Here is a 24463-nt window from a genome sequence, read left to right as displayed (position 1 = left end):
CCACTAGACCAGAAGGTTCTCACCATATCCTTCCTCAGCCATGTGGCTGGCCACTAAGACCTTTCCCACAGCCACCCTCTCCAAGGTGGCCTTCCAGAGGGGACCTCATTCTTGGGCCAGGGTTGGGGGACACCCTTACCAGTAAAGGGCTTTCTCTCCCTTATCTTCGTTTCTTCTCAGATAAGGGACCTGTGAAAGTGAAATGATTCACCTAGGTCTCCCCAGCTCTATAGGCCACTCACTCAGAGGCCAGTGGCAGGGGAATTCAGGCGGGATTCAAGGATCATTGCCAGTCAATAAGCCCTGAATCAGGTGCTTCCTGTTATGCTGGCCACCGGCCCTGTCCAGCATCCCTCACAGGAGGAAGGGAGCCAGCCGTTGGGGAGCACAGCAGTGCCTTTTCACATCAGGAGTAGGGGCATGGTACATCTCCTTTTCATAAGTGAGGTCTTCAAGGCTAAGAGGGACTTGGGCCATGGCAGTTTGAACTGGATCTCTGTACACTGGCCCAGGGGCTTCCAAAGAACACTCAGTGAAGCCCTGGGATCCTGCTGTATTAGGAGTGTATTGGGGGTGCAGTGGGCAGGGCCCAGGCTCACCCCTAACCAGGACAGGCTCTGAGGGCCAAGTAACAACTGGAATAATTTTGAACCATCATAGGAAACATCTGTCAGGCAAGAATCATCAATGAATACTAAATCTACAGGGAAATTTTGATGAAGTGCAACATATTCGTGCAGTCTTAAAATATCTCCCAGATTGTTTATTAGCTGCAAGAGAAAAAAAAAAAAACTATACAATAGAAAAATCAGACACCTTGACCAGGAGATCAAAATTGACATCACTAATGAGGGATGAATGAAGGTCATATGTCTCTAGATATAATGCCCTGAGAAGGACCTGCTGTCACCTATGCAGTTTTCTTGCTGAGAATCCATAACCTCAGTCTAATTATGAGGAAACCTCACAGTGACAAACCCCAAGTGAGGGATGTTTTAATAAAAAGCTGGGGGCGGGCGCCTGGGTGGGAAGTCGGTTGAGTGCCCAACTCTTGATTTTTGGCTCCGGTCATGATGTTGGGGTAGTGGGATCAAGCCCTCCATTGGACTCTGTGCTCAGTGGGGAGTCTGCCTGAGATTCTCTCTTTCCTTCTTTCTCTAAAATAAATAAATAGATCGTTTTTTAAACAAAGGGGAGGGGGAGGAAGGGCTGTATTCTTCAAATGTATCCACATCACAGCCACAAAGTCTGTGGAAACATTTCAGATTAAGTATGCAATACTTAAGCCTATACTGAAGGAAAAATATCAATGAGATTATTGGGTCAAATGACAAAACTGGAATAAGAACAATAATAAGTACACCAATGTTAAATTTTCTGAAGTTGATAACTGTATTATGGTTATATGAAAGAATATATTTAGGAAATGCTCACTGAAGTATTTAGGGATAAGGGACCATGAAAATGAATTCCTCAGTGATTCAGAAAAAATATATGTTAAAGACAGAAAGCACTCAAAAGATAAACCAATGGGTCTGATAACACATGGGTTTTCTTTGTACTGTTCTTATTCTTGCAAATTTTCTGTTTGAAATAATTTCTAAATAGTCTCTAAAAATTCAAGTGTTTTTTATGACACTTAGCTCCCAGCTATAGAAACAGTGTATGTGGGGGTGGGGAGGGGGCAAAATTGGAGAGCCTGGCTGAGTTTAGCAAAGATGGGGCCCAGCCTATGGGAAGGGAGCCCTAGAATGAAACTTAAAAGACTGGTGATGTCGCTGACCAAACCCCGCCTACCCTCTGCTTCCTTGAGGCCAGCCCTAGAGCTCATCCCCACACTAACAAACAGGCTTGCGGCAGAGAAGTTCCATAAAAAGGGATTTATTGCCAAACTTCAAGAAAGGCGCTTCATGACAGAAGACATGGAATGCCATCCTCCTCAAGGAGGCAGGCAAGGCAGCCCCTGTATATTCCCCAACCTTCTACCCTTCCCATTGAAGCTAGCTTTCCCCTTGGGGCCCAGGCCACCATGGCATGGGGACTCCATAGGAACCAATGGCATTAGGTCACTGAGATGGCCCCAGAGCTACTTGCTTAATCTGGTCACTTATCAGAGGAGGAAACTGAGGCTCTAGTCCCTGGAAACAGGTGACTTGGCTAAAGCCCCAGCCCAGGCTGCTGGTGGGGGGAAAGCTGTTCCCCAAGAGAAGACTGCAGGGGGCCATGTGACATGGGCACATGATAACATCCTTGCTCTCCTACTGAAGGCAGACGGACAGGCAGACTGTGGCATGGGAGCCCAGTTTTGTCCATGGAGTGTAGTTTGAGGAGACCAGTGGGGCCTCGTGAGTCAGGACATTGCTGTTCACCTCCACCCTGCCTAGGACAGGCTGCAGAGTAGACATCTGCCCTTCTTGATCCCTGGCCATTATCCTCAAGAACAAAGTAGAAGTACAGTAAAGAAGGCATTGACCTGCACTGGCAGGTCTCAGTGGGCACGACTGGTGATGGGGCAGTGGACAGAAAGGCCGGGGCATGCAGCTATGACCCTCCCTTCTCCTTTTTCAGTAAATAAAAGTGCACATGCAGAAACCCCCTGAGCAGACCTGTCAGAAGCTGCTCCCACTCCCACAGGCTCCAGGGAGAGCGGCTGTGGCCCTTGGGGGGCTCTGCACCTACACAGGGACTGGATGGATCCCCAGAGCCAGGGACAACTGTGTGGGGGGGTGTTGGGGGAGGGAGGTGGGACAAAGAGAGAGAGGCCCAGGCAAGCATGGACCAGGAAAGGGACAGAAAAAAATGCCCGTTCCACAAGGAAGTTCAGGAGGAGCAGTCCATCTGGGGCCTGAGCCAGAGGAGTGGGGGGAACAGGGAAAAGGTAAGTTATTTCAGGCCCCAGCATACCCCCATCAGCATTCAAACAAATGATTGGGGTATTGGACCTGTTTCGGTGGAGGTGGAACCAGAGACCCAGATATAAATCCCATCTGGGGAGGCACAGAAATTGAGGTGGCTTCTCTTCTGAAGGTTGATTTATAATGAAGTATATACAGGATTTTCTGATGTTGACTTCAGAGCCATTCTCAGGCTCACCTCTACAGGAATGTGCAAGGCTGGACACAGGCTGGTTCAGGGATAGAGACTAGACTACAAGACCCTTGAGTTTGTCCTCCACCCTGGAATACTCCAATCATAGCTCACCATAGGGGAAGGCCTGCAGAATGGGAAACAAGCCCAGAAAGGAGCCACACATCCAATGGCATTCTCACACAGCTGCCTCCCACCTGCTGGCACAGGCCCTAGCTGGATTCCAGGTCTCACTCAGCTGAGGGAAGAACCTAGAGCTTGGACCCAAGGCCTTGGCAGCTAGTTATAGTAGGTGTGTGGGGAGGGTTGCTTACGGCTCGGAGCTGCCTCTGCCATAAGGCTCTCTGTCCGGGAACATGTGGACATGGGAGCTGCAGGGGGGCTCAGCTGTGCTCTATTCAGAAGTCAGGAATGTAAACTACTGGGGGTGGGAAGCAGAGATGATGTCACCCCCAGAAACCCCAAGTGCCATGCTAAAGCCCTGGGGCAGTTCAGAACAACCATGCAAGCAACCAAGTGTGTGCTCCCAGCCCAAGCCCAGAGCCTAGAGGCTGGGCCAGATAGTGGCCCTGGGTGGCACCTGGCCCCACTGGCCAGAGCAGGGTGGGAAGGATGCCAGGAATCTGCAGGTCCTGGCCATGCCCCCAACATGCCTAATGGCCCTTCTGCAGCCTGAGCAGAAGCATGTTTTTTGGCAGGGTTGGGCAGTGATGGACTGGGCAGACTAGGAGGGACCATGCCCTGGACCAGCAGGCCCTAGGGTGCACTTCTCCTGTAGATGGTCACCAGCTCCTTCCGCTTCTCCTTTAGCCCAGGTGCTTCCTGGCTCAGCTCGTCCAGATCTCTGATTTCCTGCAGGACTTGGGTGGCCTGTCTCAGCTGCTCCACAGCCTGGCTGAGCAATGTCTCAGCACTTACGGGGTTCGGCTCACTGTCCAGCACCTTGTTCAGCAGCTTCTCTGTCTGTTCTGAGGCCACCTTCACCTCCAGCTGGGCCCGATACAGCCGTTCTCCAGGTTGCCGTGGGCGCCGCGGGCCTTCCCCAAGGAGGTCCCCCAAGGAAGAACAGCGGGGATGGAAATGAGGTGGCAGGTCCCAGCGGGGCAGTGCTGTGGGTGTTGTTGCATCCTCTGGTGTCGTTTTTGAGATGCCTGAGGCCTGGGGTGGCTTGATGGGCTTGGGACTGTCATCCATGCCATTCACTGAAATCTCTGCTGGGTCTGGGGCAGAGGTCTCAGAGGCCTCAGGACTCTGGGCTGGCCCAGAAGCCTCCATCCTACTCACGGAGGCTCTCAGTTTCTCTGATAAGATCTTGGGTGGAGGTGTAGGGGGCTTCCCACCCTCCTTGGGCACAGCTTCAGGAGTCTCAGAGCAGGAAACCTGGATTTCTGTACTCTCAAAGTCAGGGGAATCCTTGGGGTTGGCGTTCTCCCAGCTCACTTTCAGTTTGTCCGGCAGAACCCTGTTGGGGGGCTGTTCAGAGCCACTGTCCTGCTCTGGAGTCTCTGAGTCCTCTTGGCTCCCAGGGTGGGACTCAGAGCTTGCTGAGACAGGGGATGGGGCTCCCTCCCCAGCAGGGGTCTCCATGCTGTCACCAAGGCTGGTCGTTTCAGGTGCTGGGGAAGGCTTGGTAGGAGGCATAGGGGGCTTGAGTATCTCCCGGGGCTGGGCTGCACTGACATCATTGCTGGGGGCAAACACCGGTGGCCCACTATCTGGAACTTCGAGGTCCAGGCGCAAAAGCCCATCAGAAGCTGCGTTGGCTACCTGGTAGGGGACAATATATGAGTGTCATCTTGGGTAACTGGCATTTGGGTCAGATGTGTCCACCCATAAGGGTACTCAAGCCCTCCCATCCAGGCTGCCCAGGTCCCCAGACCCCACTCTCTGCTTCCAAGGCCACATGATTAGAAGCTAAATTGATTCTCAATGAATCCTTTCCTCTCCCTCACTTGCACAGAATTCCCTGTTTTGGAATCACAAGCCAGGAAGTCAGAGCCTAGTCCTCTTGGTGCCCAGCCTGTGAAAGAGACTGCTTTATAGTGGCAACTGTATTGGCCTGGGCAGCAGGGGACCTGGTTCCAGCTCTGTTTCTGATCTCTTTCTGGATGTCTGGCCTTGGGAGGATCCTGTCTGTGCAACCATTCACTCAGCGGGGCAATGGGACCAGGACTCAAACATGATCTTCTGAGTTGTCTCGAGCCCACTCATTTCTGCTTCCCCTTCCTGGAGACTGCTCTCTCGTCTGCCAGCCTCAGAGCCAGCCCTCCAGCCCAGATTTCTGCAGCCAGTGCCTACTCTCCTCATGCCATCACATGTAGTCTCAAACCATAGCTGACCGCTACAGGAGGACAGCTGCACCAAGTAAGCAGCTGCCCCCTCACCTTGCCCTAGGGACCACAGGGACACCCAGCAGCCCCCCAGTGATGGAGACCCTCCCAGGGAGCCTCAGAGGCCCTGGAGCAGGGCTGGGCAGGAGGCCTCTCCCAGGGTGCCTCTCTTTTACCATGCACACAGGTGATCTGGCCAACACATACGCTCACTCAGTCACTGGGACATAAGTCCCTCCCTGAATTCTTCTCAGAGGATCTCTCCCTCCAAGGCCAGCCCTCCCCTAACACCTAGCCCACCCCCTCAGGCATTTCCTTTCTCTCTGGCTATGTCAGTCTTTCCTTCTGCAGGCTTTATTCTCTCAGTTGACAGGCAATGAACAGGCTGTCTCATTTCAGAAACAAACTCTCCAATGACCTTGGCCCCTTCCCTTCTCTCTCCTCCCTACCATGGTCCCCTTCCCTCTGGCACCCCCAGCCCTGTTCCCCTTGACAAACCTAAGCCAACTCCTCTTCTGAGAAAATTTATGCAGTAAATGTCACCATCTGCCCCTTTCCCCAGTCCTGCCTTTGTGATTTGTGGCTGCCAACCTGGCTGATAACCCCCATGTCCTGTGCTCTGGACTGCCATTTGCCTCTCTGGCTTCCTCTTCCTTGGCTATCTACTGCCTAGTCCCACTCCCCAAATGTAGCATTTGCTGAGGTTTTTTCCTGGCCTCCAAAATCTCTCCCCCCAACATCCACCCCCATCAGCAACACTGCCTGTAACACAACCCTCACCCTGCCTATAACTTCTTCCAGATTCTCCATTCCCAGGGCCATCATTCACCCAGTTGGCAGGCTTGGGTCCACCTGTGGACCACCCTCCCCTCTGTCTGGTCTGCCTCCCCTAACCCTGTATTCAGTGGCAAGCCCAGATGGCTCCTGCTTCGCAGTGTCTCTCCCATTATGGCCTCTCTTTTCATCCCCTCCTGGGGTCCGGAGGGCCCACCTCTCCCTTTTCTTGGCTCCTTGCCTTTCCCTCCCTCAGCCCAACCCACTGCACCCTGGGCCTCAACTGATCGCTGGAATGTACCCTCCAGTGCATTCTATTCCCAGCTCCAGCATTCAAGGCCTCTACAATTTCCTACCCTCAACCCACCTTCCCAGACTCATCAACCCATCAGAAGAACTCAGAATACCTCAAACTCTCCTACCTCAGCTCAGGTCATTCCCTTGGCCAGGGGGCTCCCTCACATCAAGTCTGCCAACTGAAACCCTTCCTATCCTTCAAGGGTTGGCTCAAGTGTCAGTTGAGCCCTCCATGGTCTCTCCTGCTTGGAGAGCCCTCCCGTCTCTCAGAGCCCTCCTCTGTACAGAAGTTAGACACAACTCTGCTTAGAGGAGTCTGCGGGCAGGTCTTTTCTCCAGGTGGAAGCTGAGCTCTGAGAGGCAGGGCCTAGCCTCAGGATCTCAGTTTCCCTCAGGTACCGACTCTGGATAAGGCCAGTATGTAGACTCAACAAGCAAAGCAGGCATCTCTCCTCCCCAAGCACATATGACACACAAGCTTCCACACACAGACACCCTGCATACCACTCAGGAAGCCCCAACTCCAAGAGTCCTCAGGTAAAAAGGTGGCCCGAGCTTGGCTGCCACCTTAAGGAGCTGGGATCCCCGGCTCAGCTGACCTCTGACCTAAGCTGGGGGCAAAGTCTTACCTCCTTCAGGTGGACTCTTGTAGGTGGCCGGCGCCGCTGGCCCCCACGCACCCGGTCCCGTGTCACGTGCTCCAGGGCACAGCTCTTGTCCACTTTCACCTGAGAAGAAGGAATAAGGTCAGTGCCCCGCGGGGAGAGGAATAAATGCCCAGGCCCATCTCAGAGGCAGGGTCTACACCATCATCTTCCCTTTAGAGGGCAGGGCCCCACCACTGGCCCTTTCTTTGAGGCATCTCCCTGTGTCTGGACTTTGCTTTTCTTCCTGTTGCTACACTGCATTTGTCATCTCTCAGCAGTTGGAGGCTCTTCCTCTCTGCCTCAGTCTTCCTGCCTGGATCTGGGCTACCAGCCCTTGCCCTTCAGTTTACTGCAAACACATACCAGCAGGCCTGAGGCTACTGTTGTGCTCAGCTGGGGGAGCGGGAACAAGGCCCATGATCCCCTGGTGCCTGGCTTCCAGAAAATGGTCCCTGTCACTCTCCGAGGTCCTTGGAAAAGCAAAAAGCCCAGGAAAGAGCAGGGCCTCTGCCCCTTTGGGCTAGGGTGTCTAGAGGATAGCATATCCTCTCTGATGGTAAGGAAAGACAGTCAGGAATAGCTGGGAAGCCAGAGTAAGTAAGATTTGCATGGGAAATCCAGACTCTAAACCCCAGTGCAGCTTGTCCTTGATGGGGAATGTGGCTAAGATTCTTTAACCCTTAAGTCAGGCTCAAGGTCAGTCCCACCCTGGGTCGGGGGCCAGGGCGAACAATCTGTTCCTGACTGCTCCAAGTCTGTGGGCTGACAGACAGCTGTTTCAGTGGCCCCCAACATCTATATGTCCCATCACCCCTCACCCACGAAATGGGGATACTTTCTCCAGCTAGTAAAGAGCTGAGCATAATGGAGTCTCATAAAACATGACATAGGAGTCATGGCTGTGAAGCAGGAGACCTAGGTGTTAAGAGGGACTTGCCTGGGAAGATCCCTTCCCTCAGGTCTGAGTCTTCTGCAATCCAAGGGCTCAGTTTAGGTGGCCCCCAGGTCCATTTTAACCCAAATAGCTGTGAATCCATGATGTCAAAGACAAATCCTCCCTAGGAGATCTGGGCCCATGGGATACCCTGCCTACTGAAAGCCTGATCATAGCCACTGTTGCCACAGATCACACTACAGTACGGGGGGCTGGCTGGTCATTGCCGACAGATGGGGAGGCCCAAGGCCAGAGCCAGCCTGGCCTAGACTTGACTGAAAGCTCTCAGCTCAGCCCCCTCAAGACCTCTCCGGGCTGGGCCCACCAGCTGTTTTCAGCTAAGGCTGGGTTGGAAAGGCTGCAGGACTGCCACTAGTTAAATTCTACTCTATCACTTACTCATTTTTTAATTTAAAACAAATTACCTAATTTATTGACACCTCAGTTTCTTCATCCTTAAAATGGGTACACTACTCTAGAGATGTTGTGAGTATTACATGAGGTAACAATAGCAGATGTCCAGTGTTTGCAGCAATGATATAATCAAGAGGTTGTCTGAGGTGGGGCAGGCAGAATCCTCTCTGAGATCACACATGGTGGGAAAGTGGACATAGAGTCATCCACAGGACCGTATCGCACCTCATCAAAAACCTTGTTCTTGCCTCGGTTGATCCCTTCATTGAGGGCTTTGATCCAGGATTCCTTCTCCTCCCCACTGGTTGCTTGAAATTTGATGTCGCTGACCTGCAGGGAGCATGGATGGAGTGGATGGCAGACGTTTAACAGAATTTATATTTGGGGTCTTAACAAGCCTCCCATCCCAGATCCCAAAGTCTGCCCTGGCACAGCTGGCCAGGAGCAAACTGAAATGACCCGCATAACAGGTCTGACATGGGGCTTTGGGGGTGGGGCACAGATCTAGCAGAGAAGGGGCTCGTTCTCAGCATGATGCTGTCAGAGATCTGGATTGGAATACACCTTGTCCTGTGGGAAGAGCCAACATCAGGTCTTACTCCATTTAAGTTCCCCAGACCAGCTGCCTGTTTTTTCCATAAAGTAGGAATTGTCCTGATGTTCCTCCACACCAGGCTGAGTATAGTAACAGAGGTGACAGGTATGAAGGGTATCCATCAGTGAAGACCCCCTGGAACCAGGGCCACATGCAGCTCCCCAGGGGCCCCCCCGTTCAGCCCTGGCCAAGTGAAAAAGTCCCAGGGTCTCCTTTCTGCCCTTAAATCATAGATTATACAAGAGAAAGGGCACCGGGGTTCAATTCCAACCCCCTCTTTGTACAGATAAGGAAACAGAGGCTTACACAGATGGGATGGGACTTGGCCAAGGTGACCTAAAGTAATCCCATGTCTCCTGAGTCCATCCCACCCCACCCCAGGGGTCCCTTGTCATCTCAGGCAGGAGCTCCCAGCTCATACATTAGAATCAGAGAGACACCTGGCTGGCTCAGTTAGTGGAGCATGAGGCTCTTGATCTCAGGGTTGTGAGGTGGTGGTGGTTGTTGTTGTTCTTTTAGGATTTTATTTATTTTTTTTTTTTAGGATTTTATTTATTTATTTGAGAGAGAGTGTGTGTGTGCACAAGCAGAGGGAGGAGCAGGCAGAGAGAGAAGCAGGCTCCCTGCTAAGCAAGGAGCCGGATATGGAACTCAATCCCAGGACCCTGGGATTATGACCTGAGCCAAAGGCAAATGCCTAAGTGCCTGAGCCACCCAGGCATCCCTCAGGGTTGTGAGTTTGAGCCCCACATTGGTGTAGAGATTACTTAAAAAAAGAAATTTAAATCTTGGGAAAAAAGAAGCATCAGAGGGCAGCTCAGAGAGCCCCCTCCCTGTCTGGCTCCAAGGTCAGACAGGAAATATAAAAGTAGCAAAGCCACATACACTAAGGGGCCACTTTGCACACTAGGGCCTCTGAATTAGACAGAATACCACCTACAGCTGGCTGACCTTAAGCCTCAGTTCCCTCATCTATAAAAGGTCAAGACCGCCACAACCCGCCTCATGGAGCTGTAAAGATCAACTGTGTATCTCAGGTGTTGAATCAGGAGCTCAGCACAGAGTGCTCAATAACAGGAATTATCACTACTGCCTGCCTTCTGACAAAACAGTCCCAGTTTCCTAATATGGATAAAGGGGTCATGCCTGCCCCAAAGCAATGCTGAGGAAATTAAACATGACTAAAGCCAGGGCCCTGCACACAGTAGGTATTCAGTAAACAGTTACTGAATGAATGAGCCAATAAATGAATGAACTGACCCACAGTTCCTTCCCTTGCCCCGTTTTTGGACCACTGCCCACTCTGACCTCAAGATGCCCTAGTTCTTGGTCGGAAAGGCTGCCAGCCTGCCCATCCCCCACCCTGGTGTTAGATAGCGCCTTCCCTCCTGCCACCCTCTAAGTTATGTAACAGCACAGTCCGCCTGGCCCCCGCAGCATCCTCGTTATATAACTTCCTCCTGGCTGCCACCTCCTTCTCATGCAGGGCCCTGGGACCCACCCACCTCCCCATGCCAGGCACAGCCAAATGCTCATTTGCATGACCAGGGTAAATTCGATCCTGGCAGCAGATCTGCAGTTAAGTCAGAAACCCCAGGGCACCTTGGCAACTGCCTCTTAGCCTAGCCATCAGGGCTGCAGGGGGCTCAGGGAGGGACAGTGGCTACATCCAGGCTCTGCAAAGGCCCACCCAACCCTGTGATAGGGGCTGTCAGAAAGGTGGTCCAGGGCCAGCTCCTTGGAGCCCAACTGCTCCTCCTCCTCGCAGGCCCAGAGATGGTGGGGCGCCTGCATAGTACAGGATTTGGCATGCCAGAGAACTGCAGAGGCATACACTTGAACTCAGCCACAGATGGAGCAAGAGCAGGGCAGAGAAAGAGCACTGGCCTGGGAGTCAAGCTAAAAGTGTTCTAGTCCCACCAACCCACAATGCACAGGCCTGTGCACTACTCAAGGCCTCAGTGAGACAAGATCAGAACCACTGTGCCCAACCCAAGCTGCAGTCCTTCCCCACTGGCCAGCCCACGTGAAAAAGGCTTGGGGGTTGGCAGGGGGTCAGCTTCTGTTCTCTTCTCCGTGAGGGAGAAGGCCGTAGGAAGACCTACACACTAGCCCAAGGGATCCCCTGGGAGACGGAATACGTGGTTAAATCGGACCCAGTCCCACTCTGAAGAACCTTGTTATCCTGGCTCTATGAGTCAGGCATCCCGCAGGGGGGCCAGAATGGGCACAACTGGAATACCAAGAAGTTATTCCTCCTGCCCCACCCCTGGCCCTGTGTCCCAAAGAGCCACAGGCTGCACAGGTCCTTCTCAAGTGCTTCCAAGAAGCCCCAGGGCCACAGGAGCTGCTAGGAGTTTCACAGCTAATAGGACTGGCCACAGAATAGGCCTACATGACCTGGGAAAGGGGGGAGGACAAAATGACAGGGAGGAAAAAAGTGGGAGGGGGAGACAGGCAGCAGGAAAGAGGAACGGGCCAAGCTGGCCGAGACCAGCAGGGCAGCAAGGCCCAGCTAGGCCACCCTGCTTCCTGGCAGCGTCTGCCTGTGACCTCATGGCAAGGGCGTGGGGATGGGAGGCAGGGGGAGAAGGACATGCAAGACACTGGAGTCTTTGTTTATTTGATTAGAGGGGGAAAAATAGGCAGCCTCAGGACCAGACTGCCAGGGTCATGTGACCTCCCCGGCCAGCCGGCGGCCTCACCGAGGATGGGGAACACCCAGGGCGATAGGAAAAGGAGGGTGAGAGGACGCGGGGGACATGGTGCTCTGGGCGGTGCACTATCTGATTTCTGGAGAGCCCTGCTCTCTGTAGTTCCTCAGGTGGTGAGAGCCAGGGGAGTGGAACCAGATGTATGTCCTCCCACCATCCTGCAGCCCCCACTACTTGCTCCATAGCCCCATCTCCCTGACTTATCATCCTGTTCCCAGAGTCACCTAGAGCCAACCTGAACTCTTAACAGGATTGGGGGTGGAAAGCAGGGTGTTGGCCAAAGCAGCTAAGAATGCAGCTGCACAAACAGGCCCCTCTGAAGGTGATGGGCCACCCTGAGCTGGGCCCAACCCGCCTAAGCCCACCATCAGCTGATTGTTAAAGCTGGGTAAAGGAAGCGGCCCACACAACAGCACTGGCAGAGGACAAACACAGCCCTAGCCCCCCACATCCACAGAAGCTCACTCAGAGACATAAAAAGACCCAGAGAGACCCATGGTCAGGTGAACACTCACCTGCATATAAAGAGATACACAAACACACAACCCTCCACACATAATGTGCTCTGCATGTCACTCACACACAACAATGCCTGCTCAGAGAGAAAAGTAGGTCTCCAGAACAGGGAGAGGCCTAACAGGACTGAAAGACCAAAATACGGTTCTCCTTCTCCTAAGAGCCCTAAGCAGCAGATGTTAAGTGAAACCAGGGTCCAGCCCCATGAACTATCACAGCACCATAAACCTGGACTCATACCCCAATTACCAGAGCTCCACAGATGCCTCTGTGTCTCACCCTCCTTGGAGCTGGACAAAGGGTTAGTGAGTAACACATCACAGCCTCCTCCAGGGCCTAGAGCCCTGGGGATCAGAGGACTTAGGCTCCTGGCCCTTAAAGCTGGGGGAGAACAGAATGGCCTCCAGCAGACCCAGACCAGATGCTCCCAACCCCCCGCCTCTGTGACTCAGCCTCGCTCTGTGAGGCTCTGTATGACGTGCAGGGGTTGGGGTGAGGCGTGGCCCAGCTGCAGATGGGCGCAAGCTGGAGAGGTGCTGTACACGCCAGCCTCAAATGTGAACTCCCTCCTGACATCTGTGAAACTATATCATGCATCAACACCCACCCAGACTCCCTGCCAGAGAAATGTGGTGCAAACAGAAAACCTCATCTGCACACACAGCGCGTCCCAGGGGAAGAACCGCCCAGGCAAGAGACCTTCTCCAGCTTTAGCCAAGAAACAGAAAGTGCAAAGGGAGGGAAGGTGGGGGGCTGCAGGTCTCTGAGCACTGAGTCCAGGATGGAGCAGGAGGGGTGGCCCACCCACGAAGACCTGAGATGGAAGTGGAGGTCACAGCCTCCCCTCTGCCCCAGACAGCATCAGGGTACTGCAAGCCTGGTGAGCTGAAGGCCTCATTCCCCAGTTTTCCTGTCTCAGCTCTGAGCCTCATATGTCCAGGGTGTGAGAGCAGGCCAAGGGCCCCACCTCCAACTACAGCCTGGGAAGGAGGCCCCAGAGCCTGGAAGGGGAGAGGGGATCAGGTATCTCAGAAGTGTCCTAAATGCATCAACCAGGGGCTGGGGAGACTCCGGGCCAAAATGAGTAAAAGGTCCAACCTGTGGCAGACCCTGGGTCTGAGCCTCAGCCACACTGCAGAGACCCTCCAGAGGCTATATCCAGGGGCCTGGCCTGCCTTAGAGAGCCTTCCGGGGGTGATCTTCCCAAACCTACCCTGGCCTGGAGGGAGGTCAGACAGCAGTGGGCATAGCCCTACCTTGTTCCCCGGGGATCGCTGTAGGATAAAGCGGTGTTTCCGCTTGAGGAGGGCACGAAGGTCCTGGCACTTCTCGTAGCTGCCCAGCTCCACTGTCTCCACACACTTCTGCTCATCCTAGGGAGGGAGGTAGAGAAGACATGAATCGATGAGAGCCAGACACATCCAGACACTCAATCACCCAGGCTCCACCTCAGACCCTGATCCCACTCAGTAAGGGCATCATGCTGTCAAAAGGCAACCTTGGGCTGCCAGTCAATCACCAAGATGTGGTATTTGGACCCCAGCAAGTAGGTAGTGTTCCGCCCGTGCTGACTGGAAGGGTGCCCTCAAGGCTCAGCATCCACATGAGATCCAGGGCACCCAGGCTGGAGGTGGGCAGCAGGGCTGACTCAAATGCCTAAGGCCAAAGGAGGAGACAGCAGAAGCTGGAGAGACTTAGGAAAGGACACCTGGGGGTCCATGCAGGCCCAGAGGCCACACAGAGAACTGCGGAAGAGATAGCCTAGAAGAGGGAACAGGATGTCACAAAATGAGAAAAAAGAAAAAAAAGAAAAAGCCTTCCAGGCAGAGCCACAGAGGGAAATGTGAACTAGGCACATTTGAGCTGCACACCCTGCCTTTACCACAATGATCCTGAACTGACTTCCCCACTTGGTGTCTTCCTCCGCTGACCCCTGGCTAGGCGGGGAGGCCACTTTCCATGGCCTGCACAATGAAGAGGGCAAGAGTTCCTTCAAAAGCAATCCCCCCACGAACCTGCCATCCTGAAGCCTCATCACTAAAAAGATAGTTGGCAGCCTCTTCTAGGCCACCCCTGGACACTGGCTGGGCTGCACTCCTGCCCACCAGCCCTGGCACTGGTGTATTTTTCTCCACGGGGGCTCCACCTACCAGGTGCCTTTGATGCAAGCTGCCTGGGATTAGCTCCCCACCCAGGAGTGGTCAGTTCCTCTTCCAGGGGAGACCCAGCTGGAACAGCTCCTCAGTGTGCTGCATTCTCACCCTTGAGCATCCGGGGAAGAAGAAGCAAACCCTGGAGGTAGGGGCTGGAGGGGAGAGCTGCCCAAGAGGCTGGCCAACAAGTTAAGGACATGCTTGTGCTTGGACATCACTCAGAGAGCCAGCAAGAGCACCCACCAGGGACCGCCTTGGTGCTCTGCAGTTTTTGGTGGAATATCTGAGAGGCAGTGACTCAACTGTCTGCAGAGGAAATGCTCTGATTTCCCTCCATGATCATCTGCATATGTTAAGAAGCCCTGACACTTAGCAGGCACTTTTGCTTCCTTGATTGTCCTGAGCCTCCCAATCTTCATGAAAGCTTACAGCCCCAGTGTTTGCCTCACTATATGCAGGAAGAGAATGAGGACTGCAGGCAACTGATTTGCCCGGTGGGAACAGACACAAATGTAAGGGGCAGGGCCAAACGCAAAGCTACCTCCTGCCTCCCAGTCAGAGCTGTTTCTAGCACACCACTCCTTCCAGCCACAGTCAGAGGCTTGGTGATCAATACCTTAGCAACAGGGCACTGAGTCTCAGTGGTCCTCCAAGTGAGGCACGTGGCCCAGCAGCGGCATCACCTGAGAACTAGTTAGAAATGCAAATTCTCAGGCCTTATCCCCACTGAATCATAACCACAGGAGAATGGGCCTAACAGTCTGATGACTAACAAGCACTTCAGGTGATTCTGCTGTATGCAAAAGTTTGAGAACCTCTGCTCTACACCAGAGCTTCTCAACCACAAATAGCATCTGGGAGCTTTAAAAACCCCAATGCCCAGGCAACATCTCAGACCAATTTCATCAGGACCTCTGCAGGTTGGAGCCCAGGCAAGAGATGACTGTATAGCCAAGGGCGATAACCATTGACCTGCTCTCTGTTTGGGCTGTCTGGGGAAGGGGAACAGATAGATGGCCAGGGTGACCAGATCTTTCCCATCCAGGTTCAGTTAAGTGTCTTTTTTCATTTTTGCTTCTAAGCATGTCTTTCCAACCCCTAGTTTCCAAGCCTTTCCAAGTTCCTCTACTCCACACAGGGCTAGTAATATCCACCTGCTCCAGGAAGCCTCCTGCCACACCCCCACACCTGAGCCCTGGTGCTCTCCCTCTTCTGAGGTCTCCCATCCACAGAGCACCTGCCAGGCACAGGCACTATATGAGGCGCTAGGGCCACCCTGCCATGGGGAAGAGCAGTCCTAACTCCCTGCTGGGCATCTCTGTCTACCCTGGGGTACATATGTGTCTGGTTACCTCTACAGCACCCTGTGAAAGGCCGCCCACAAGAGGGACACATATTGGATTAGTCTGCTGGACTGAATGCCTGACACAGGGTGAGACTCTGGTCTAGCAGGTCCCCTCCTACCTGCATCCAGGGAAAGAAGCTGCCTGGGGAAGGAGGCCTGGTCCCAGAAAGAGCAGCTCACCTGCCCCATGTGCACAGGCCTCCCTCAACTGGACAACTACAGGCCCAAACACACCCTCCTCTGTCTGGGAACAAAAAGTCAGTCCATCCCCACCACCCGGCTCTCGCCAGGGTTTCCTGACCTGGGTCTCCTCTCCACCCCAAACGCTGAATCATCTGGCCCTTCTGCAGCTCAGAAAAACGGATAAACCAGCAGGCACTGGGTGGGGGTAGCATTTTTGGAATGTCAGCCTCCCTGACAGTAAAGAAACAGCCAAGAGTCATTTGCACTCGCCTAGTTCCTGACATCAGAAAGAGGAATTGAACTCATTAGCATTTCTCAATTCCTGCTCCTGGGCCAACCTTCCCTACCCCCCAAGTGCGAAGTTCTTGAAATTGCACGGAGGTTTTTAATAGTGACTTTTAAGCCTGATTTAGAGGTTTCATGTTTATGGGATGTGAAATCCTTCCCACTTCCCAGTTGTGGCCAGATGTGGAGAGGGTGCCCAGGACAAGTCTGGCACAGCCTGACAGGCTGACAGCTTGGGGGCTTGTCATTCAAATCCTATGGCAGCTGGGACTGAAGGAAGCTGTGATAACTGCCTTTATTTATAAAAATATCCCCCTGCTGCAGCTACAACACATCCTAATTTGGTAACAGCAGCAGTATAGAACATCTGGGGGACTGTCTGCACATTTCATTCCCTTGCCCTCCTCCAACTGCTTCTGACACCGCAACTCCATGAGCCCAGGGACTCGGGCAGGAAAGGCAAGGTGCTTCACAGAGGCAGTTCTCTAAACTGTTAGATCTGGTTGCCCAACCTTTCTTGGCCTGGGACAGTTCTGACTTTGCCAAGATAACCTGAGGGATGCTGAGAAAGGACGGTGGGAGACAGGCAGGATCCCTCTTCCTCTGCCTCCAAGCCAGTTCTGCCCCATGTATTCCATCTGTCAAAGGCACGCAGGGATAGCCCATCTTCCGTGGATGGGCCTTCCAATGGCATCTATCCCAGGACACAAACAACATCTACAAGTAAAAGCCACCTTTCCTCCTCAGATCTTCACCCACAGCTTTATCGACTCTTACTTAATACAGAATTTTAACATCCTTGGTTGTTCAAGTTCTGAGCCTGCTGAGATGGGAAGGGGCACAAGCCTGACATGGGCAGCTGTGAGGACGATGAGAGGCACACGGACGGCAGAAGTGGCAACTGTGTCTTGACATTAAAGCAAAAAGAAAAGCTGAAAAGTATGGTTTGGCAGGATGGTCTAGTCTAATAATAAGTGACTTGGAGCTACCATGGAAAGACTCACTTTTAGTCCAACACCTTCTGTTGAAGAAGGTAGAGAATACTTAACATATTTTAGCCAATTTCCACCAAAAATAAGCTTTAGAGTTTACTTGTCAGAATCTATGAGTGGAAGGAGCACTGGATCTGTTCTGGGTCCCAACTCCTTCATTCACTGAGATGCTGACCAGTCACTGGCCCCCTAGGGCTTCAGTGTCTTCCTCTGGGACATGATGACACTCTCATGGGACTACTACGAGCCTCATATGGGAGATACGGAAGAGCCCCACAACAAGCATGAGTGTAAAATGTTACTTCTATTCTCATTGCTGAATGGAACAAGCTTTAGCTTTCTGGAACATTCACTTATGTGGCATCTAGCCCAATGACAAGAAGTTACAGTATAGACACACAGTGAGGAGAAACACAGGTCCCTTCAACAAGCCCCTAATCCAGGAGCCCTAGACTTGTACCTAGAGGTACTGTCCCCACACCACAGTGACCCGGAGAAGATCAGGCACTCCAAGGAGTCAGGTCTCAAACCAAATCCAGTTATACAGCAAGCCAAGAGTGGAGCAGGTGTTCCAGTGCCAGCTCTGGGATCCTCCAGCTGGCCTGGGCTGCCATCCCTTTGCCCCATCTCCCAGCACCCCCAACCACAGGGCCAGGGGGGTCTTTACCTCGTTCTCGTAGACCAGCAGCTGGGCCTGGCAGAGGAGAAGATACCGGTCTTTCCAAAACCCCAGGAGGCCACCACTGCTCTTCTTGATCCAGCCAGCCTTGTCTGCCCTCCGTGCTCCCCGAGGCTTCTCGCCCCCTTCCTTCACGCCCTGTAAGATAGCACCAAGACATGCCATGAGGGCTGCTGCCGTGGGGCCACACTGTCCACTGGCCACAAGAGGGATGTGTCCCTCTGTTGGGTACCTCCTCATACCATCCCACATGACTTTTCCCACAAACCCCAAGGCAGATACCCTTAGTCCAATGTCAGGAGAAACGGGAATAGGGGCACCTGGGCGGTTCAGTCGGTTAAACGTCTGCCTTCAGCTCAGGTCATGATCTCAGGGTCCTGGGATCGAGCCCCGCGTGGGGCTTCCTGCTCAGTGGAGAGCCTGTTTCTCCCTCTCCCTCTCCCCGTCCCTCTGCTTGTCCATGTTCTCTCTCTCTCAAATAACTAAAATCTTAAAAAGAACAGTAGCGACAACAATAATTGCAACAGGCACCTCAGTACTAAGGCATCAGATTATGTTTTACACACATCATCCCACTTAACCTATATTAACTACTCTCTGGGGTGGTAGCATCATTATCCACAGGGCACAGGCAAACTGAAGCTCAGAGAGATGACTTGCCAGAGTCACTCAGTGGGAGGGACAAATCCAGAATTCAAACCAGGTCTCTGACCCCATGTTCTTCCAGCTCCGCCACTCTGCCTCTCATGGATTCATTCAACCAGTCAACAAACACTACACTGCGCACCTACAACGTCACGGGTGCTGATGTAAGCAGAGAAGAGTAAAAATAATGCATCTCTGTCCTCACAGAGCTGGCAATGCAGGGAAGGAGGAGTCGAACAAACATGAGACACAAATACATTAACAAGCATGAAATGCTATGAAGGCTACAGTGAAGGCGGCATCCAGAAGAGGGGAGTAAGAGAGGATGGTGGGGGACCTCGCTGAGGTCTGGGTGGCCCAGGAAGGCGTTCCAGGGGAGAGGACATTCAGGCAGGAGTGGAAGGATGGGAGGAAGCAGGCAGGTGGTGGTCATCTGCCTCTCCACCCCTGCCCTTCAAGAGTATCCATTCTGCAGGCCCCACCTCCTGCCCCAAAGCAGGAGGTCCTCTGCTCTTAGCACCACCATAGGCCAGGACTTGGGGGTGGCCATCCATCTGGTAAGGGCTCCAGGGACTCTGCCTTCAACCACAGGCTGGTACAGGAGGTAAACCTGAGTCTTCCTCTCGGACAGGGGCAGCCACCCTGGGGCCTCTAGGCTAGCTGCTGACATCTCATGGCCCTTGATTATCTGCTTAGGTGGCCGGCTATCAGGTGCATGCCTATCAGATGGGGTCATATTTACCTCTGGTCCCCAGCACCTAGCCCTGTTTCTTTACACATAATGGGTGCTCAAGAAATATCTGTGAAAGAAAAATAAAAATACACCAAAATTTGCTAACCACTTTGCTTCGGTGACTGGTGCCCACAGCAGTGAGTGTGAAGGGGAGGGTAAAAGAGGGAAGGTCAAGAGGTGTCGAATCTAGAGGATGCTAGAAGGAAATTAGCACTGACTAAATTTGACTACTTTATAATTTACATAAAGTTCAAAAAAGGGGCCCCAGTTAAAAGGAGCATAACTCTCCCCAGGGATACCCTGTGGCCACAGCTTCTTTTGGAAGGACAAGCCTGGGCAGAAGTGTGCTGAGCTGTCAGGGGCTGGGCAGGGCACTGCCTCCTTGCTCTCTATCACGCCAGGGGAGCCCCAGCCTGGTTCTCACTGTGGCCCCACCCCTGTGAACTGCACACTCTGGTGGTTGAGAGTCAGCTTTGAAGCCCAAGTCACACAGACCCAAGGCAAGCCACTTAACCTCTCCAAGCCTTGGTTTCTTCATCTGTGAAATGGAGATACACCAGAAGTTGCTAGGATTTTAACTCCACAAGGGCAAGGATTTTTGCTTTATTTACTGCCATATCCCCAGTGCCTAGACAGCATCTGGCATTCAGTAGATGCTCAATAAATGTTTGTTGAATAAAGATATGGCATATAAAGTAGTGCCTAGAACACCCTAAACTTGGGAAATGGTAGCTTTCATTGTCATTGTTGTCAATGGCATCCCCTCTGGCTCTCAGGTACACTTTCCCTGGACCTGGTTCAGAATTTAGGAGGCCCTTCTGGGCTTAGCTGCTGGGCTTCAGTACCCCAGGAGCTCCAGGAATGTGGGGTGCCCCTCAACATCTCTCCCTAACTTGTAGAAGGCAGGAAAATGGGGAAGTGAGATGGTCCCAAATGATCTTTCTGGATGGAGGAATGTGGAAGTGGGAGACTTGCTTAAAGGCCAGTTAAGAGCAACCCACCCTGACCAGGGAAAGAGGGGACTTCGGCACACTTTGACTCTTTCACATCCAATCACGCACCAACCCCAACACCAGAGACCCTGTGTTCATCCCCCACTAGCTACATGACCAGCAGGAGCCTCATCTCCCTCAGTGAGCCCTGCAGGCTGGCGCAGTCCCAGGGCTAGAAGGGAAGAAGTAGGAGATGGGAAACCCCACCCCATCTTTCACACCCCTCCATAGCAACTGCAGCACTGTTGTCCACTTCCTAGGACTGCAGACTCTCAGTCTCTCTCAAATGAAGCAGAAGCAGTAGGGACTGCAGAACACGAAGCTTCTGCCTGATCTCCCACTGCTGAGTTCCAAGCTTGCCTCCTGCTTTTCAGGGGCCCATCCACCACCCCATGGGATTGCACACCCCTTTCTAAGTTCTTTCCCTCTGTGACCTCCCCTGCCTGCCTCACCCGCTATCTGACATGTGAAAACTTCCTGTCAGCTAGAAGCTCCCAAGGGGCGATACTAGACACTTGTGCCTTAACTGCTGTCCTCTCAGGGTGTAGTAGATAGAGCAGAGCTCAGTGAACACCATGACTGAGTCAGCTAAAGAAGCAAGTCCAGGGCCTTCGGGAATGGGTGGGAACAGGATGGGATTGAGGCAAGAAGTCACTTTAGGGATGGGGGGGAGTGAGAACTGAGGGGCTGGAGGTGGCACAAACCAAAGCCCAGGGAAGGGTCTTCTTGTCTAGAATCAGCCTCAGCAAGAGGCCCCCAAAAGGGAGGCCTGGCTGGAGGCCAGAGTCGTGCTTGCCTGCCACCCTCCACCCTGCCCCTCGGACACTCCCACCGGGGGGCCTGGCTATGCCCCAGTAAGTTTTAATAAATGGCCCCTCCCCTTGGCAGGGCTCACAGGGGAGGTTTTGTCTTGCTCAGCCCAGTTTCTCGGCCTCCTCTCCTCTTATTGATCAGCTGACCACTGTTCTTCCTGTTTCACCCTCTCTTCCCACCCATTCTCACTCAGACCCTCCCCTACCCCCTGTGAGCAACTCCTGAGGCACCCCTAAGCACCAGCCTGGCTCCCTTTTGCCTGAGATGCAAGGCACTCTGGGTCATTCCTTTAAGAAAAGAAAAGGATGCCAGGGCACCCTAACCCTGTACACAGAAGGAAACAGGTGGAAAGCCCCCACTAGCTACATGACCAGCAGGAGCCTCATCTCCCTCAGTGAGCCCTGCAGGCTGGCGCAGACCTAGGGCTAGAAGGGAAGAAGTAGGAGATGGGAAACCCCACCCCATCTTTCACACCCCTCCATAGCAACTGCAGCACTGTTGTCCACTTCCTAGGACTGCAGACTCTCAGACGAGTAGAAGGAACCTTGCTGGCACCTCACATCACAGGGAGCTTATGACCTTTGCCCTTGCCCTTTGCCTAAACCCAGTGATGTGCTGACCAGACCCTGCTAAGAACCCACTGTGTCAGAAGGTGGGATGGGGTAACCAGAGAGGAAACACAGGCTCTGCCTGCAGGAAGCTTCCAGTCTGATGAGGGCAACATAGACCCTATGCAGGGAAGGTCCTCAGTCTGGGGGTGGGGAGGGCATTCCCCACTTTTGGGAGAACACAGGACCTCAGCCCTAGCTCTCTGGTGGGGTAAGGGCTTGGGGTGAGTGTGGGAAGCCCTTGGAGAAGCTAAGGTTTTAGTAGGAGTGAGAAAAGAAAGAGACATACACCTTGACCCAGAAGAGAAGGAAGGATACAAAGGGTATCAAAGACCCTATACTCAACCCCTTCACTATTGAATGAGAAAGTATAGCCCAGAAAGGGCAAGAGATTAGCTCAAGGTCACAAAACCAGGGCTGGGACAGGACACTGCCCTGCCTGTCTAGATGGATATGGGCAAATAGGCAGGCTGGAGCCACTAGAGGCTGAGCCAGGGAAAGGCATGACTATAAGAGGGAAGCAGGGAGTAGCAGGACCCCAGGGCAGAGGTAGGAAAGAAAGCCTCAGTTTGGGGGTTTTAACCTTACTCCAGTGGCAGCAACAATATCCATGATATCTGCAGTTTTCAAAGCTTTTGCATGTATATCAATCACATTTGTGGATGGCCCACCTCCCTCATTTTATGGGTGGGGAAACTGAGGCCCCGAGAACTCAAGCGGACAAATGCCCAGTGCCCAGACCTGCACTTCTTCACTAAGCCTCAGACTGATGAGGACTATCAAGCTACTGCACAGAGGAGGCCACTGAGGCCAAGGGTCTTGGCACCAGGGTAACTGGACACGGGGAGAAAGCTCTGAGCTAGGCAAAGGGCTAAAAACAGCCATGTGGGGTGATGAGGCCTGCCTGAGGTTATGGGGAAGAGCAAGTGACTATGATCTAAGAGGTTTTAGAGAAACAACGATGGACACTGAGACCTACAGAAAAAAGAAATGATTAGAGGAAATGGGAGGAAAAGAATTAGGGATGCCTAAGAGGAAGAAGGAGATAGGGAGCCCCTAGCTGCGTGGGGAGGAGGTAGGCAAGACCTTAGATGGCTCAGGTATGTGGGGGACTCCTGGCATCTGGGAGTCACTAAGTAGCAATGCTAGAAACTCAGAACCAGAGGGAGTGCAGGGCTGGGCTGGCCACGAGACAAACCATCGGCCCAGGAGGCCCCAGGAGAACTTCCCTTAATTGGGGGCCAGAGCAGATCAGGAGATGGAGTAATCCTGTCCCATATCCTCTGGGAGAAGGGGAGGGGCCACAACCAGACAGTCCAACACTCACACCAGGGGCCTGGAGTGGGGGAGGAGCAGCCCCACCCCTGTCAGCAAGAAACCACAGCAAATCATAGTGGCCTGACTTTGCCCCCTACTTCCACCCACTCTGAGAGAAGGGGACACAATCACACAACACAGGGGGAGAAGGCCAAACCCTATATTTTATAGAAGAGGAAATGCAGGCTGAGAGGGGAAGTGACTTATCTACCATCCCACAGAAATGCAGGGCCTGGCCTGGAGGAAACCCCGACAGACTGTGGCCCCAGGAAATAGGGAGCCAGACACTGATGCGGACACAGACAGCCTGGTCCACCAAGGGCTCCCCAGCTGACCAGGGTTGCCCCAAGAACAAGGTTTCATCTTTCCTCTCCACCCATGCTGGCAGACACCTACCCTTGCCTTGGGCTGGGAAGGGCAAAAGCTGAGACCCCCTCAGGGGACAAGAAGCAAAGTCCTTGAGACTCAGCAGATCCCGGCTCTAAAGTATTCATTCCACAGATACACACTAGGTGCTCACTGTGCTTCCATGATGGCGCTGCTGGGAGAGCTGAGGTTAAGTCAAGGGTAGGGGTCACTGAGTGCCTGGATTACTCCAGACCAAGAGAGTCCTGAGGTGGAAGAGGGAAGCTCAAGGGGCATTGCTGGTCCAGTCTCCCAGCTGACCAGAGAGTTGGCTCTCCCAAGGAGGTGGGGAAGGCAGTGGCCAGGATTAGTCCTTCTGTGGACCTGACTCCAGAGCAAGGGAGAGGGTATGGGAAAGAGGATCACAGGGACTTATAAAGGGACCAACAGACACGGTCACGGCCTCAAGATTCCTTGAGACAGGGACTGTGAAACCCGCAGACTCCGCAGTCTACCTCCTCCGGATCAGACCTGGCCAGCACGGGGTGTCAACCATAACCCCGTTCGAGCCCGGTAACCCAAGCCACTTTCAGCGAGTCGTTAACTGACCAGAGCCTCAGTCTCTCCGTCAATTCAATGGGAACAATAACCACCGCGATGCCCACAGTTGGTGAGAGAAGACGAGATATCCAAGGAGTCCGCGAAGAGCGGGACGCAGAACCCTAGCCCCTGCTCCAGCTGCCTGGGGGGATGGGGGTGGGGTAGGGGTTAGATGTCGGGAGTACCGCGGGAGAGGGGCTGGTTGGAACAAGGGCCTGAGCCTGCGACCCCAACAAAAGTGAGGGTCTCAAAGACCCCAGCCCCGGCCTCCTTCCCGGCCCGGCCCTCACCTCCTCCTCCATCGCGAGTCCGCTGAGGTCCCGCAGCTCCGCTGCTCACTCCCCGCGCCGCGCGGGCTTCGCCACCTCCATCCACACCCGGCCGGGCGGTGGCTCTCTGCGTTCTGTCCCGCGGGCCGCCGGGGGCCCAAGAAACTTCGGGGGGGGCGGGGTTGGGGGCGGGGAG

The 24463-nt window shown here is 53.5% G+C and overlaps 2 protein-coding genes across 3 annotated transcripts in view; one reads left to right on the top strand and one right to left on the bottom strand.

Moving 5' to 3' along the window:
* The window catches only part of PIF1 (PIF1 5'-to-3' DNA helicase), a 72054-nt gene that overhangs the window by 29893 nt on the left and 17698 nt on the right, over nt 1–24463 (top strand). The gene's annotated exons all lie outside the window — the stretch shown is intronic.
* Nucleotides 1866–24439, bottom strand: PLEKHO2 (pleckstrin homology domain containing O2). Of its 2 annotated transcripts, XM_059180792.1 has the most exons (6): nt 24289–24435; nt 17934–18083; nt 13565–13681; nt 8709–8813; nt 7118–7216; nt 1866–4854 (listed from the first exon to the last, which is right to left on the bottom strand). In XM_059180792.1, exons 1-6 carry the CDS (start codon nt 24298–24300, stop codon nt 3844–3846), a joined length of 1494 nt encoding a protein of 497 aa, XP_059036775.1. In that variant the 5' UTR covers nt 24301–24435; the 3' UTR covers nt 1866–3843. The 2 variants fall into 2 exon arrangements, with proteins under 2 accessions (XP_059036775.1, XP_059036776.1); XM_059180793.1 differs by lacking the exon at nt 8709–8813 and having other exon boundaries at nt 24289–24439.

The sequence above is a fragment of the Mustela lutreola genome, chromosome 7 (assembly GCF_030435805.1).
Source record: "Mustela lutreola isolate mMusLut2 chromosome 7, mMusLut2.pri, whole genome shotgun sequence".
In the NCBI taxonomy this organism is placed as follows: Eukaryota; Metazoa; Chordata; class Mammalia; order Carnivora; family Mustelidae; genus Mustela; species Mustela lutreola.
Note: the sequence above shows the minus strand (reverse complement) of the source record. Positions and strands in the feature narration are given on the sequence as shown.